General features: G+C 39.9%; 1 protein-coding gene across 1 annotated transcript in view; it reads right to left on the bottom strand.

The window, feature by feature from the left end:
* mical2b (microtubule associated monooxygenase, calponin and LIM domain containing 2b) overlaps positions 1 to 17,434 on the bottom strand; it is a 41,593-nt gene that overhangs the window by 20,088 nt on the left and 4,071 nt on the right. Inside the window, exons 3-16 of the mRNA XM_062421578.1 lie at positions 15,647 to 15,763; positions 14,931 to 15,032; positions 14,223 to 14,378; positions 13,968 to 14,068; positions 10,534 to 10,791; positions 10,316 to 10,431; positions 9,042 to 9,168; positions 8,684 to 8,774; positions 6,680 to 6,827; positions 4,570 to 4,769; positions 1,828 to 1,922; positions 1,358 to 1,426; positions 1,049 to 1,177; positions 43 to 225 (exon numbers count right to left, since the gene is read on the bottom strand). Of these exons, the coding sequence (XP_062277562.1) occupies positions 43 to 225; positions 1,049 to 1,177; positions 1,358 to 1,426; positions 1,828 to 1,922; positions 4,570 to 4,769; positions 6,680 to 6,827; positions 8,684 to 8,774; positions 9,042 to 9,168; positions 10,316 to 10,431; positions 10,534 to 10,791; positions 13,968 to 14,068; positions 14,223 to 14,378; positions 14,931 to 15,032; positions 15,647 to 15,763 (1,892 nt within the window). The remainder of the gene's footprint in view (positions 1 to 42; positions 226 to 1,048; positions 1,178 to 1,357; positions 1,427 to 1,827; positions 1,923 to 4,569; positions 4,770 to 6,679; positions 6,828 to 8,683; positions 8,775 to 9,041; positions 9,169 to 10,315; positions 10,432 to 10,533; positions 10,792 to 13,967; positions 14,069 to 14,222; positions 14,379 to 14,930; positions 15,033 to 15,646; positions 15,764 to 17,434) is intronic.

Raw genomic sequence — 17,434 nt, 5'->3', positions numbered from 1 at the left:
ATTTCTGTCCAATCACAATCAGGTGTTCAGAGGGGAGCGTACCTGCCACTTGGGGCGAGGGGGAGGCCGAGGAGGAGGAGGGGGGATATTCTTGGGCTTTGCAAAGCGAGGGTTTTCATCCTCCTCCTCCTCCTCCTCCTCTTCTTCCTCATCTGAGAGAAGAAGGGGGGTGGAGGCAGGAGACAGAGGAGGAGAAAATGACGGATCGGATGAGTCCTCGTCAGACTGATGCAGAGAGGAGAGGAGAGGAAAGGAGAGGAGAGGAGAGGAAAGGAAAGGAAAGGAAAGGAAAGGAAAGGAAAGGAAAGGAAAGGAAAGGAAAGGAAAGGAAAGGAAAGGGCCTTAAGAGATTCAAATACAGAAGACATAATTAACAACATCAATGTTTAAATCAAAACTGCTTTCAGTGGTAAAGTGCACCACAGGTTATATTCACAGTGAAAGGAAGTAAAAGAAAAGGTGTCAGAAAATACAGGTATTCAACAAAGACCTTAAAAGAACAGTAGGACGATGGAGGTGCTTCACCAAGCTCCAAGATCCACTACCAAGATAACACTAAAAACACACACTAAAATAACTCACCATTAGATCAAACTTTATTCACCCCAAAGGAACATTTGGTGCCAAGATGCTCAGCATAATTAAAAATGTATATTGTAATGTAATGTGCTGTGTGTACTATAACTTTATAGTCCAAAATTAAAAGGAGGTATAATTTTTAAGCAGAAATGCCAAATATTTGCTGGTTGCAGCTTTTTGTGTGATATGTGATAGTAAGCTCTTTCCTCAAAAAGATATAACAGGTATTTTTTAACTATTTTCTTTTTACAGACAAAATGATTAATAAATCAAATAATCAGCTACTTAATCAATAGTGAAAATAACCCAAGTCGATGGCAGCCCTAAAACAAAGGTATAACACCGAACAGCACGTGGGTAAATATTACAGCCAAAAATGGGTTCTCATGTAAAAGATAAGATCCTTGTTCCTGCACTCATGTGGATTTTGATCGTTTATTTGACTATATTCTAACTGTCTTCCTCTCACCTTGCTGTGTGTATTTGCTGTCGAGGAGTTCTCCTCAAATTTGGCCAGCAGCTGAGTTGCCATGGAGCGGACCTTATTCTCCCGCAGCTCTCCCTCCTCACCTGCAGGGGGTGCACTGTGACAGGATAACTGATTGCAGAACCAAGACACACAGTAAAATGTAAGAGAGAGAGAAGGAAAGAGTCATTTAAAAAGGCATAAACTATACCACAAAGAATATTTACATATAACTTTATTTTTGAATATATGAAGGTACTATTATACTTTTGTTTGTGATTAGAAATGTTAATAATATACTGTTGCACCTACCTCTGTGAGGTAGTGGTTGCCCTTTCGTCGTCTCTTGTTAACAGAGTCATCTTCCAGTTTCTTGTCATCCTGTGACAGCGGACACCACAATAAAGATTCATTCACAGCAACATTAAACCTTTTAAATCTCTATCTTACAAGTCGTCTTCTTTGTCCAAACACACAAAGAGCAAATTTATTCTGATTAGCGTTAAAGTTGATACTGTAAGTCAATCACGTGATCAGACATGAAGAATCCCTCTAATCAGCGTGCAGATTGGTGGTTAGGGTTCATTATAGGATAACGTATCTATTACAAACAGTGCCTCTGTGTTAGCGGCAGCTTATCTAATCAGGACTTCAGTGACTGTAGGTAGTGCACTGTTGATGAATGGAAAGACTCTTTAATCCTCAATGAAAGCATCAAATGTATGTCACAGAGAAAAAGACACAGAACCAACAGAAAATGAATTAATAAAAGTTGAGTGTACCCTGGGTATCCTCTTCCTGGGCTGAGGCAGGTTCAGGACGGCATGGTTGGATTTAGCCGGATATTCTTCATTATTCTCATCTTGTGCTCTTGAACCTGGAATATAAAGTCACATTAAACTTATTTCTTCATTTTCAGCACAATGGACTTTAAACGACTTAATCACACACACCATACTGAACAGTCTAATAGATGTAGACTATACAAACCATTGAGGTTGGGCGCAAAGCAGGGCAGAAAACACATGTTCAGTATTAAATTACATTTAATTTAATAGCTGGAAACCAGTCGAGTGAATTTGTTGTGGGAATCGTCCTCGAATGGCCCAAACATTTTTTTTCCCTTTGGATGCACACTTCACGATGATAGACGCCTGCCTAACTAACACGACACATGGAACTCCAGTCAAAAACGCAGCTACTAGAAATAAAAATGCTAATGAAGACAGTACACAAAATCTCCTCTTGAGAAAGGGACTGTAAGTGAGTCCAAGACCGACAACAGGCTGCACAAATTAAAAGCACCGAAGGCCAAAACCCAAAGTACCGTTAGCATGATAAAAATAACGTTAGCATTTACAGTATGACATTCTTGTCGTTTACCATGAAGACATGCCAGATGCTAGATATAGGTCAACTTTCACTGTGCCACACTTATGCTCATAAAAAAACTATGTCAATGCAAATGAATAAGTAGCGTGAAGCATTTTGCATCCAGAGCTAACGGTTTTCTTCACAGATTTAGCATTGCGCTCCTAAAACACTGCCAGAATCCTGATTGACAATTTTTAAAAAGGTTTTTAAAAAACACTTGATGCAGCAGAACCAGAGAATTTTTCTTTCTGATTCCACACATTCTCCTTCTTTGTCAAAACCCAGTGCCTACATTACGTTATGCTAGTAGTGGCTAATGTAGCCTGAAGATGCTAGCCACCAGTAGAGATGAGAAGCGGCCTACAAAGGTCTGTAACCTCACTCCTTTTCAAATTCCACAGCCTAAAATGTTTTTTCCCCCCATTTTTTAAAAACTTTTAACTAATTAAAATTGATAAATGCTAATAGCTAATTATGCACTCTGAACTGACAGGTGGTTAGCCGTTTGGTGAAACTGAACCTTTACCATGCATTACCTGTGCCATTTTTAAATAGTAATGGGTTCACCAATGGGTTCACCATTTTTCAGGTTTTTAATAGCCATCTTTTAATAGCCAGTATGAACAGGAGGAATGATTAAAGTGAGGAAAACTTTCATGTTCATTTGATCACCTGACTGTTCTTTTTTTAAGATGGACTTTGGATGGAAGGCACAAAAACAACTTCTCGCATTGATCTTCTCAAGTTTCTATAAGCACAGCAAGTTAATTCCCACCAAATGGACTGTGAAAGTGCCTCAGTGAAAGTAAATCATTTTCCCAGCGTTTCAGAGGTGTGGTTTTCTCTGTGGTGACAGCAGTGCAGGTGACGCGGAGGTCTACGGCACATTAACATGAAAGTGAAACGTGGCTGAGGCTGGAGCTTACAGTGGTGGTGTGACCGGAGCCGAGGGCCTCCGGAGTTACGCCGGAGCGACTGGATACGGCTTCCACAGACATAGCACACATACCAGTCATGTCTCTGGCAGGAACTAACCTGACCACTGAGCGAGGGTTGTGTAACGTGCAACTGTAGCTCAAGCAGTGGATAAAATAGTCCCACTGCCCAAGTCACTTCAACTGGGTCCATAGTTCACACACACAAACACACATACACACAAACACACACACTTCCTGCATCTCTTTTCCTGTTTTTCCACTGCTACAAATGCCAGCTGGCCATTATTTTGACTTGTAACTATTCACTGAAATGAGTTATGGTGGTGTGGATCAGTTTAACGCAATCGTTGCAATGTGACCTGAATTGAAAAACCAATAAAATACCAAAAAGACTGATTGTGTAAAAAGACTTATAATAAACTTCTCTGAACTGTCTTACAGCTGCCTTCAATCTCTAGAACATTAGCTATGGCTTTACACAGAGTTGATTTTATTTTATTGTTTTAATATTATGTTTCCCTTTCTTTTGAGGAAGCAGGGAATGGTAGTCCTGTTTTCACAGCTTCATTTGATTAGGTATAGTATTACACATTTCTTGGTGTCTAGGGTGAAGTTCTGTATCCAAAAGTGAACTGCACAGCTGGCCAAGGCACGTCCCCGTCAGTTTGTTCTGTACGGCTGGATCCAGTTTTCATATTCTGGATGGACTTTCAGGTTGGAAAGTCAGAGGGGTGTTCACTCAACTCTGTGGTAGTTTTGAAAATTACAATTTATACTTGTGTTGTGTTAAACTGTTTTCCTTTTAGTTCTGTGCATTTAGATTTAAGGCATTAGTGACAACTGACCTGACATTTAAGAGTTTCTGAGAGTAAAAAGTTGATTGATGAGTCTCTAGCAGGCTGGTGTTCCAGTGCTGAGCGTTCACTATTTTGGCTGTCAGCTAGATTTAAGCATTACCCACACTGACCTCTAAGCAATAAGACATTGTTTGTGGCTTCTACTACTGAAAAATAATTAACTCAGTACAGCTGATGTGGCCACATCTATTTTTGGAACTATTTCATGTAAGAAACTACATGATCATACACTTCAGAAATCCCCCATGCCAAACCAGTGGAGGTCCAATACAATCTATTTGGCACAAATGGGTAATTTGGTGTTTAATTTCCAGCAATTAACATGCAGTGTTGGAGAGTACTGAAGGATTCTCACCATTGTTGTTTACTGGTGAGTTCCTGAAGGCCTCGTAGAATTTGGAGAGGTAGAGGACCATCAGCAGCTTGTCTGGTTCTGCCTCCGCAGCCATCTCCTTTCCTGTGGTTACTGGCTGGATGCCGAGCTGTCGCTCAGCCACGTCAAACGCCAACTGGTTGTTCGCCGCCACATCCTCCTCATTGAGGGTGTCAAAGTCACTGTGATGGACAGAATGTGAAAGTGAGAGGAGGAGAGGAATACAGTATTCTGTGTTTCTATTTCGTATCATAGCCTCCACTTTCTTAGGACTGGTATGACAGAAAGATGGTGAGATGAGATGAAAAGAAGAGAAGATGGATAAGTTTAACTACTAAATATATACAGTATGACCTGGTTGTTTCCTGTTGTCTTTCATTCATTCTATAAATGAGCAAGAGGATAAAAGATTCAAGTACATCTGCTACAAGATTTATGCATGAAATAGTCTATTAAAGAAAGCTGTACATAATTAAAGCATTCATCTTGGCTAATGAATTGAATAACTGACAGGACATTTAGTATGCTAGCTTGTTAGCATTCTAATATTATTGACATATTAATATAGAAATATTATAGTATAAATACATTTAGGCATATGATATGAAGATATTTTTCATCTTCTTTAGTTTTAATAGCACCCAAACCAACATGCGAGGTGGATGCCTTATATTTTGCATCTGTGTAAAATATTATATTTAGAAAGCCTGAAAAGTCACTAGATGATGTCAAGTGCTAATGAGCATATATGTGATTCTTGTAAATTGTATTTTGAGAGACAAAAAATATTACTTAAATGGTCAAGTCAAATCATTCTGTGATCAAATAATGGGGACCTGTGATTGGTTTTTGCGTATGCATATTTGCTGATTATTCATGTTTCTGTCTGGCTTCATCTTTCTGATTGGTTGGCTTGAACAAGATGCTGCTCTGTCCCTCAATCACAGCCACATGAGAACACGCTGACTAAGGAATATTGGCAATTCCTTTTGAGGAAGGGGAGTCAAGTTCTTCCCAAAATGTTTTCTTTTCTTTCTTTTTTTTAAGTTTGCTAAATTGGCAGCATTGGTCAGAAGTTTTGGATAACAGGAAAATGTAAACGTTGTGGCACTAGTTTAAATTACTACAATTCATCTTCTGGGGATGACACATTTTTATATTAAAATGAAGGGCCTCCATCCACTGGTTGTCCAGAGTGTTGGACCACCAGGACTTCTCTGCATGGGAGATAAAACCTGGGACGATGGAAAAACACCAACCGGCCAAACATCCCATCATCTCTATATGAGAACAGATCATATCACAGCTACTTGTTATAACTAGAATAAAGCTGACGTGTTTGAGGAGTGCTCGTTCTTTAGTCACAAAGATATGATGTCATTCTAACCGATCTGTCCGACACTTATTTGCTTTCTCAGTTGTGTGTGAGCAGACTCTTTCAGCACAGTGTGACAGGTCAAACACATGTTAAGTATTCTGGATGAAGCAGGTCAGTGTGGAAATAGTGGATGACAGCTGGTTTTTAAATGAGATTGATCAACGATTAAGTTCACATCAATGGAATTTTCAGTCAAATCGCATGCAAATTCTAATCAATCACAGTATTGCTCTTTCATTTGTCAAACAACACGTAACACAGGGCTGGAGTCAAAGTGATACATGATCTCTGAGAACAGGAAGTTCTACATAAGTAATGATTTAAGAGTTTTAAAAAAAGAGTTATGCTATTTAGCTACACAGTTCATAGAGTCACAGTGTCAAAATAGGCTTTATTCTGAGATGAAGGTGAATTCATGCTGTGTAATATTTTAATGTGAGGGCAGAAACAGCTGTTCAAAAAAATGATGTGGATAAAGGCGTAATGTTGGAAAGTCATTGAATAACAAATTAATGTCTAACCAGTATTTTGAATCTGATGGTAAATCTCTGTTAATGAAAAAACCTCAAGTTTTCAGTTCTCATTTCAGGATTAACAACTGAAAGTTTCCACCACACCTGGTTTCGGGAATACATCACATGTGACTCTTCAGAAACCAACAGAAAGTGCTTCAGGCTTGAATAATTGTGTTTCTTTGTTACAGTTTGTTCTTACATGAGTTCGGGTCTCTGGCGGTGTATGAGAGCGCAGAGGGCCAGGCCGTTCCTCCAGGAAGACGTGAGGTTGGTGATGTTGACTCCTCGGTAGCCCTCAGTCTGCTTCTGACACCAGATCAGCAGTCGGTTCGGACGCACCTCGGATTCTGCGGGAGAGGAACGGCACATCAGTTATACGGTCATCAAGGTGAACTGACCATCCTCACAGCAAAAAGATAATTGTTGTATTGTTAGGGCAGCACTGATACCATTGTTACAACTTTATAAGATGATAATATGTCAGTGAATGTTGTGTTTCCAGCATGTTCTACTGCCCCCAAGTGGCCCAAAAATATATTAATGCTGCTATGGTGTAACTGCTTATCCCTGCTGGTGCAGAGTAGAGCAGGCCAGCACACGTCTGTGAGGCATCATGTTTGACCTTCATGTGATGTAATGTAATCCAGCCGTATTGTCTGTGACGAGGTGTGTCAGCCTGTACCTGCGATAAGGCTAAAGTTTCCTCTGGGGACGGTTTGGGGGTGTGTTCACTATGATGTCAACCTTTTTTTCCCCCTGGCAGATCATATTCAGTTGTTTACTATGATTACAAAGCCTTTGTCAAAGCTGGTTTGGAGTCTGTTCTGAGCCATTTATAAACTGTAACTGAGCATTTAATTTAAAGCATAAAGGAGAGCAATCTTTCATGCAGTGTTTATGGGGCTGTGGATGTGTCTAATCTCTATGGTGACTCACAGTAGGATCAGATTACCATTTCAACATGACGGGGAGCTTTAAAACTAGAACACCGTCCTGTCTGATGACTTGCCAGCACTCGTCACTGTCACTACTTTGTCTGGAGATGCTGGATGTGTCTATAATCTGTCTACAGCAGAATGAACACTATACAAAAGGTACACCATACTATCCTAATAATCTCCATCTCTTTATAAATGGTAAAAGACAGCAAAACCCATTATACTATATTCCTATATTGGTTGAAGAGGTTGATCCTATATAATCTAACTATTTATGCTTTTTTTCTTCTTCATAGAAATAATTCTGTTTTACTCTACTCTTTTTTTATTCTGACACATTTCATTATCTTTAATTAAAGATCAACCCTGTAAAATATTAACTTAAGGAAGACCTATGATGCAAATTTCCAGGTCTACATTTAAATTTAGATTCTGGGGTTCAACTGGAATATTTTTGCACAACTTGTTCCAAAAACTGTGTATTTATCTTGTGCTCGTCCTTTATGCAGCCCCTCCGTTCGGCCTCTTTCTAATAACAGGTCATTTTGGCTCCTGTCTCTTTAAGGCCTGATTCCTGATGAACCAATTCTATTCTCTGATTGGCCAGCTACTGTAAACTGCCTCTCAGCAGACTTCCAGCAGCTCGAGAGGCAATGTAAACAAACAGTAGTAGCAGTAGTAGAAGAATTTCACTTCTTTTTATTCTTCTTTACTCAAAATGAAAACTTCTCAAACGCATCCGTACATGTTCACACCAGAATCCGATCCAAAATATATGAGAAGGTAACACAAACAACACAATGAAGTGAATGTGAAAAGAAAATCAAATGTAACTACTCTACAACCTGTCCCTCTAGATTGAGTTTTGGAGACAGTCCAGCTGCAGTCGACGAGTATAACCAGTCACTGACTAACTGCCTGATGGCTCATTTTCTATATATTATATCTGAGACAGACTCAGATGAGATAGAAATGTGTTAGTGATGATTAGAAAAGCCAGTTACGCATGACTGCATTATTTCTTTTCCCCCATGCCATGATGGCTCTGTCAACATACATCAATACTCAATGAGCAATACTGAATTTAGCAACAGCGGAAAGCTCCAGAGCTGTGTTCATCGGATCATATATTTTTATATTCATTCATTCATTTTTAAATCTCACAATTTTCATACACAGTGAAACAGAATATGCTGGTCAGCAGTCAGGGTTAATTCTTCAGTTTGTGTTTAGGGTTTAAAAAGGAAAAAAAGTCTACATCTCACCTCTTCTGGACAGGTTGACTGATCTACCTGTGGGGCCTCCTCGTTCCCGGAGACATGAGCCCTGTTTGCCGTCAATGAACAGGTGACGCACCTGAGAGATGGAAGGGAAGAAAAGATGAGGAAGAGAGAAAGACATAGGAGATATAAGGAAAGATATGCTTTTGATTGTTAGATGACTTTGAACTAAATTAGATTTAAGTTGATAGACTGGGTCATGGCAGAAGCAAACAGTAGGATTCAGATTCTAGATCTGAGAGAAGACATTTTAATACAACGCTACTGTCAGTTAGTACAGATAAACTAGTCTTAAACTCTTTCTTTTAATGTCAGTTTTCATTCATATGTATATGTGACTGACCTGGTGGGGGCGTACACAGCTGGAGTTGAGGTTGGGGTAGCGGGTTGCGGGGTCAACGGTGTACTGTTCAAAGTTTTTACTGATGTTCCCCGTGGTGGTCTGAGGCAGCAGCCGGTAGATACTCTCCCTGAGGAGGGTCAGAAGAGATAACTTGAAGATTTATGATACTGAAGCTTCAAAAGGTTCAAGAACTACTCTGGAACCACTTAATCTCATTTCACCCGGTCTTACACAAATCAAGTGGAGGGCATAAAACTTTACTGTCAAAACTATCAAAGCGTTAAATCTACAAGTGAGGACAAGACAGGTTTATTTGAACTCACAACTAAAAGTGACATTTGCAGGTATGTTTACATGATGTTTATTGTTCTGCAGCAGAGCAGCTAATTAGCTTCAAATCTTCAAACTGATGTTAGCTGTGCACATCCAGCTAAAGTGCAGGACGAGACATGTTTATGTTTGTAAATTAGATAAGGATAAAAATTCAAAAAAAATCCTAGGAGAAGGAGACGAGGTATATCTTGCTGCACAATATACAACAACATGTCTAAACCTGAGGGATATGTTGTCCTCAGGCTGCCCTAAACACACACAGCACACGCATTCACTCACACAAAAACAAATATATGTACAGGATACACTATATATATATATATGTAATGTTATTTTGTACTGTCCAAATATTTGGAAATTTGTATTTTGATGCTTTGTCAACATTGTTCTCAACACTTTCATGCCAATAAAGCTCATTGCATTGAACTGAAAAAGACTTTATGTGAGTTGTTGTTCAGAGTGTGTGGATCTTGTGTTGTGTAGCAGGATGCTGTCAGGCTCAGTGTGACCGTCTGCTCTGCTGAATGCTGACATTACTGCTTTAGTGGTTTTAAATTAAGCTATTTGATTGAACTAATGGTTTACTGATGGATTAATGCAAAGACAGGGAGCACCATCAAGAAACTAACAAAAAGCTCCCTTTTGATTTTTTCTCTCTTGGAAAAATGGAAGTCTGATTGTGGAACAACAATGGAATGTCAGAAGGTCGCTAAAACATTAGGGGTTATCTTCTGTATACACACATGTCTATGTAAATGTCACAGGATTCTGTCCAGTTGCAAAGTTATCTTGCTATGGTTGTCTTAAACAAACAAACTCACTAACTGTCCTCAACAGTCTTTTTGTCTGTATGAAATCCAATGAAAGAAGAAAATGACAGAGGGAAGACAACAAGTCTATCTTACTTGAAGTTACAGGAAATGAAAAAGAAGCACACACACCTCTCGGCCAGTACCTCCAGGGGGTTCCTGCCCTGTACCCAGCCCCTCACCATCCAAGCTGTGTCGAAGGCTGCCAGAAAGCCCCGAGCACAACCTGTACCCATCGGCCAGAAGGGCTGCAAGCAGAAAGCACCATGTCAGCGTTAACATCACTGAGCCTCAGTCAAGCCAGAGAACAAGAGTATCAAACAACCCCCATCCCCGCTGATTCCTCGTACCTCAAGCAGACTATCTCCCACCAGTGCGACCACTAGCTGATGACCGTGTTTCTCCCTGATCAAGGCGGCATTCTCTGAGGCGTACATGCTGGTGAAGTCAAACATCGCAACGTCCGGCTGCCCGTAGTGGTTGATGGCGTAGTCCAGCGATGGCAGCTGGTAGTTCGTGCCGAAGTCAGCTGCTTCACGGGCGTAGGACAGCAACGCTTCCTGGTTGACATTGTCAATGCTTAGCAGACGCTCTGTTTCTATGTAGTCCTATATGGATGGGAGGAAGAGGAAGGTTTAGGGCAGAGATCATATATCAATATCAAATTATGATTATATTTGAGATGCAGTAATCATTTTTTTAATTACTTTGACATAAACAATGGATCAAAATATTATTTATTATATAAAAAGGGTCACTTATAGTTACAAAACCACAGAGAATCATTATTGCACTCTGCAGTTGCCCAGCTTTACAATGACTTGTAACCTTGTATAGACTGTTTTGGTTTCCAGCCAGCAGACTCCTCTCTTATCAACCCTGTCTCTAGACACAGTCGGCGGCTTTTCTCAGCTAGAAAGCTGATTAGTCTAGCATCTGGCAACTAGCTTTGGTGCTAAGGTAGCTTTTAAGAATTTAAAGACCAGGACAGTGCTAGAAGGAGAGTTGGTAGGTCACTTCCATTTGTTACGGGGCCAGAATACAACTCCAAATAAATGCTATGTGTTAAAAAGTTTTTTTTTTTACTATTCGTGGATTTATTTGTAGCACAGTTCAAACACTCATGCGCCTAAAAAATCAGCTTTACACAGATTAAAGTAACATTTTCTCTGTTATTTTGCTGTCTTGTTATTCAGCTGTATTATGATAATGTGTTATATTTATGGCTTTGATATTTCAGGCACATTTGCAGAACCCATGACTGGTTGGGCATCTACCTCTTTATGCTTAGTAAAAAGGTTGTCTACTTCCCCCTCTGGTTTTATCACTTACATAAAACCAGCAAATAAACAGGAAATGTCTTTTGTCATAATTGTTCTTTTGTTGTCTGGAACAAAAGCCTGACAAATTCAGTTTTGACTTTGAGTGTTTTAGTTTCCCAGATTAGCTTCCTAATTTAGGCAAGAATTTAGGTCAAATATAATCCATTAGGGAATTTGGCATTCAGCCTAACAGCAGTGCTTAGTGGTCAAGCTTTTCTTTTTTTTTTTTTCAAAACCGCCAGGGCAATAAGAAGGCAGTTTACTTTATCTTCCTTCCTCTGAAATGCAAACTAGTAGCCAATAACTCGTCGCAGGCCACAGTGTGAAGTCAACAGTAGTGAGTAATGAGTTTAAACATGTCATCCCCCCATGAATGATGCCATCGACCCTCTGAGTCACCCGTGAAATAACTTTGTCATGTTGTTGTGACTTGTTACCAGAGTGAGACGCATCATTATGCCATGGCTTTTCATCTAAATAACATTTGCAGAGAACCTGCGTGGCGGCTCGGACAAAGAAACAAGATCAGGAGTGATTCAAAGACGTTCATATTTCTCCATAAAGGAACGGATATGTCCAGACTGAGGTAAGCGATGAATAAAAATGAGTTAGTTTATTGTATCAGCGAGCTATTATGAGTGATGAGGCCTCTGAAGCTTTGGCCACATGTGCGCACGCTGTTACATAGCTGACGCATTGCAGTGAGAAAACACTCAGTCTCATCTTACATTGTGCAGAGAGCTCTGAAGGAACAATGAGGCCTGGTTTCAACACCTGTGTGAGTTTGGGATAAAGAAGGAAATAGACAGTCTTCCACATCTTCCTGAATATATATGTGTGTGTGTGTGTGTGTGTGTGTGTGTGTGTGTGTGTATGTATAGAGATAATTGCTTGGGCAGACGTTGAGCACGAGGGTTAAAAGCACTCTTCCTAATAAGATCCTGTCTATGCCCTGATGCCATAATAATAACCTCATTTATACTGTCTAATCCCTGGAGAGGACACATGGACCCCCACTGAGAGGAAACCTCTGACTCATCTCTGTGTGTGTGTGGGGGTGTTTGTAGGGGACATAGATGAAAGGTGAGAGAGAGCATGCATCTAATTAGAGCCCCTTCATTATCATACCCTATGGAGGCCCATCACTCATGCTCACCAGTCTGGCAAGCGCACACATTCCTGTCTACCAAAAAAACTATTTGTCCTCTACTCTGGGAGATGGCTTTAAATCCTGTGACCCGTGTGTGTGTGTGTGTGTGTGTGTGTGTGTGTGGTCAATAAGTGTGTGTTCCGGTGCTAATTTTATCAACCACATGAGGAAAAATATTAGAAAATATTAGAAATATATTAAAAAGACTTCAGCAGGAAAGCTAATGTGAGTTTTTGTTCAGAGTCTGTGGATCGTGTGTTGTGTAGCAGGATGCTGATATTACTGCTTTATGCAAATATGGTTTCAAATTAGGACTGGGCGATATGGGCAGAATCAAATATCACAATATTTTTGACCAAATACCCCTATATCCATATGTTGGATCAATATTGTAGGGATGATTGGCGCTTTCACAAAATATTTACATATTGATATTTTTGATACATAATCAGAGAAAATCAGTAATGTGGATATAATGACTAAGTGGATAAAGGGAGATAATAGAACAGTCTGTTAAGCTCAGAAAATATAGATGTAGAAGATATAAAATCGATTTATTGTTCAGAGTTTGGGAATGAAAACTATATTCATGAACACCTGTGACTGTACTGCATCACCACAGCACAGGCCAGGGTGACATGTTTCTTTGCCTTTTCTGCTAGAACTTTACATAAGAACCACACATTGCATTATATACATAAAAACTGAACATGACACTAAATTTTACAAAAACTGGACTTAGGCCTATCACAATGATTATCTACTTATCGTAATTATCAACATCATCATGTCTATATGGACTTATCGTATGATACATGGACATGACCATCATTTTTTGACCTCAGTATTGCCACACTTCACATTAGCAGCTAAGAGGCTATTCATGTCACATTGGCTAAACAAGTAGTGTCCTCCATTCCTCAAGGTATTTACCTTAATTTTATGGAATTAAAGGTAAATAACTCTGTCCCGGCCCATAATGGCAGTCTGTGTTTTTGAAGTGTAGTTCCCATTCTCCAATCCCAGCCCCGGCTCCCCTTGCATTATTATACTATTATATTATCATTATATCAGTGGTATAAAATGATTTTCAAATGACAATAATATCGTTTATCGCGATTTTTTCTGAGACAATATATAGTCCAACAAAAGTAGTTATCATGACAGGCCTGGACTGAGTTGTCTTTAATGATTGTAGTTGAAAAAACTAACAATGATGAAATGACCAAAAATCAATTAAAGATGTAATCTAAATCAAAACTTAATGCCAAAAACAACACTGCTATGTTTGTGTGTGCATGACTGAACTCACATTTATAATGACGCCTTTGTCCAACAGACTCTGCTTCTTCGCCGTCATGACGAAGTAGTGGGTGTTGTCTTTGTAGTAAACTATGTTCTCCAAGTCAATTCCTGAAAACATGACAAGAATTATTCAACAGAGGACACCTTTAGGGCTCTGACAGGGAGCAATTAAGAGTGAGAGAAGCAAACAGAGATCACTGTATGGTGTACAACTTAAACAAAGGAAAGCAGGCTGCAACACTGGCTTTTTCCCCTCATTCACCTGTGTCCTCCTTAAGTTCCAGAAAGAACTTCTGGTTAAAGATGAACGCCACACCACTGATTTCCTCCACTTTGGCCTCGGCTGTGGTGTTCCTGTTGACAAAGTTAGCGGTGATAGCGATGGCTAGTTTTCCGCGAAACTCCTTGCGGGCAAAACCTGCGGAGAAAAGAGACATAAAACTTTAGCAGCGATATTTTTAAGCAGTATAAATGTGATTAGACAGTCAGATGCCGATTCTGACTAAAAGCTATAAAGCTGCTGAATCTTAAGGGGAGTTACCAAAGTGATATTCAGTTATTTTATGTGTCAGCAAACATATTCACAAACATATAGTAACATGCACACAGACGAGCAAACAAACCTCTCGGACATTTCATAAACCAACACACACACACTCATATACACACACACACCAGTGACCCCATATACACCATTAAGATTCCAGTTGAACAGGAAATGTCAACAGGAAATGCTTTACCCAGTGACTGAAAGCAGCTTTGCGACACCTCACCTCAAGCCCAGTAAAAAAAATATAACAAATACAGCTTTGACTGCAGGGTAAATGTTCTAAAAATGTTGGTCAGTGACAAACTTGTCTCAGCCCAAATTGAGTTCCTAGAGAAAAATAGTGTCACTTAAACCACCGACACACAAAATCCCATTTGTTAGAACATTCTCCCTCTATCTCTCTCTCTCTCTCTCTCTCACCGTCTAACGTGTTTTTGCGTCCGTCGGCTCCGATCACCACGTCAAAGTCAAAGTCCGACACGGGGTGACCGCTGGGCCGCACTTCTGCTCGCCACCCGGGACCTGAGGAAAGGACACGGCAAAAAAACAACTTCAGTTTGATTGTTTTCATATCATCACGTGTGTGTGTCAGCTTAACAAGAGAATCAGTGAACATTTTTTAAAAAAAAGGAAAAACCGATGACAGATGGAGGACCATTCCATTTGGAGGACAGTGGGGGATACAAACTAGAGGCCTCTGATACACATATAATGATGAAGAGCTGATTTGATTGGACCACAACAAGGTTTATGTGGTTATTTCTCAACTGCCACACAGCAGCAACATTACGGCGCTCGGCGGAACAGTTGTGTCGTGTTCCCTGGAAAATTTAAGTGGAACTAAAATGTAGGTATCAGCAGACTCTATCAATAGTTTTGCATTATTTTCCACACAGTTTGCTTTAAATACCGCCACTGCAATCACCTTCATCTGGAGGAAAATGTGCGATCACTTTAACATGTGCTGTGTGCTTTCCATATATAGCTGAGATATGGCAGGAGTGTCTGCTGGTTATAGGAGAGAATTTCTGTCCCCCTCCTCATGCGTGTCCCTGCCACTCATGAGAGCCTTTAAAAATGCAGATAACATAACCACACACACACACACACACACACACACACACACAGGGACTCACTGTTGTCAGTCTGCTCCTCAGGCGGCTCCAGAAGTTTGACGAACTCCACATTGACGTGAATCTCCACGCCCAGAATCAGACACACTTTCATCAGCATCAGCTGGAGCTGACGGATACCTGGAGCAGACACAAAACACACACGTGCATATTACTGTGTGTCCGAAACAGCACGCAAAGCTGCAAAATAGCAAATATGCCTTTTTAAACCACAGTTTGCTCAAGGTGGTTTTACAAGCATCAGTATGTGTGTTTTCAGACAGCGAGCAAGTTGTTACTGCTACCCGGTGACGTCTGTGTTCTGTGACTTTGCTGGTGCGGCTTCATCATATGATACAGGTTGCTCTTACTCTCAAGCCTCATGATCTAGCTAAATAGAGCCAATTATAACTTCAAATAAAGGAAAAGGGTAGAAAGATGAAGCAAATTTACATTAAACTAGAAACAATGGAGGCGGTGGCGGCATCAATGTACCCCTAAAGCTATTTTCTTTTAAAGCTTTGACCATAAATCTTAAGTCATTGGTACAGTATTTCAGTGTATTTCACATACTCTAGGGCAAATCTACAGATGTAATTGGGGTTTTTCCAGCTGAAATAAACATTTTAAAAAACCCCACAAACCTCCTACTAAGATAATTGCTCTGCAATAATTGCTAACAGTCAAGTGTGATTTCATATGATGGGTGCGGTTAGCTATTCATTACAAATCACAATTGATTGGATACATTCATGTAACTTGTAGACTTGTTTTTATTTAGTTTCTTTAAAAAAAAATCTATCTATCTAACTTTTTTCCCCCTTTCTTTTTTTTCTTTTTAACCTATGCTGTTGATTTTAACTTGCTGTACTTGTTTTATTGCTTTATGTAAAGCACTTGAGCTGCATTTTATGTAAGAAAGGTGCTATATAAATTACATTATTATTATCAATATCATCATCATTATCATTATCATTATCATTATTATTATTATCATCATCATCAGCAAAGGGATGCACTCATCCAACTTTCCTCTCCAAATACTGATTTCAATAACTCAGCTGAGGGGGTCTGACATTGCTCAGCTGTTTTATTCTGATATTTATTTCTGTTTTCCCACACACTGGAGTTATTTTTATGTAAGCTAAAATGAGGTCAGTGGTGAGTCGGTGGCCTGCTGTGACTGACTGAATGTAACCAAGAGCTGAAACTCTGCATTTTACATTGACAAGAAAGTGAATTTAACATGAATCCATCATGTAAAGGCTGATTCTCAGTCACCATGGATACTAATCCCTACAAAGCAGACTATAGAAACTTACCCAAGTTACAACAAAGAACAGAAGACAAACTATTTCACAGATTTAATATAGGCGTTTACACACACTGTAGCTCAGCTTTCAGGTGCTTTCTTGGCCGTGGTAAAGGCAGGAAGACATGGGTGCACTTACAGCTGATAACAAGTTAGGATTATGAGAGGTGAACAGTCAGCAGAGCTCATGTTTGAGAGACTAGATATTTATACATGACACAATTACTAAAGCTGGAGAGGAACAAGTGCCAATGGAAACATCCCACTGGGGAGATACAGACTGAAGAAACAAACTACAGCCAACTGGAGGCTGCTGGAAAAACTCCTCTAGGAGGTTACAACACAGCGTCACATAGCCAGTGAATACACAAGTTAAACCAAACCAAACTAAACTGAACCCAACCTACCAATCACAGCCGGTCTCACAACAAGGCCATTTAAGTGACTCCCTTCTAGACTTACCCCTGCCACATCAATGCTGCCACTCATATTGATGCTGA

This window comes from Scomber scombrus, chromosome 6, assembly GCF_963691925.1.
Source record: "Scomber scombrus chromosome 6, fScoSco1.1, whole genome shotgun sequence".
Lineage (NCBI taxonomy): Eukaryota > Metazoa > Chordata > Actinopteri > Scombriformes > Scombridae > Scomber > Scomber scombrus.
Note: the sequence above shows the minus strand (reverse complement) of the source record. Positions and strands in the feature narration are given on the sequence as shown.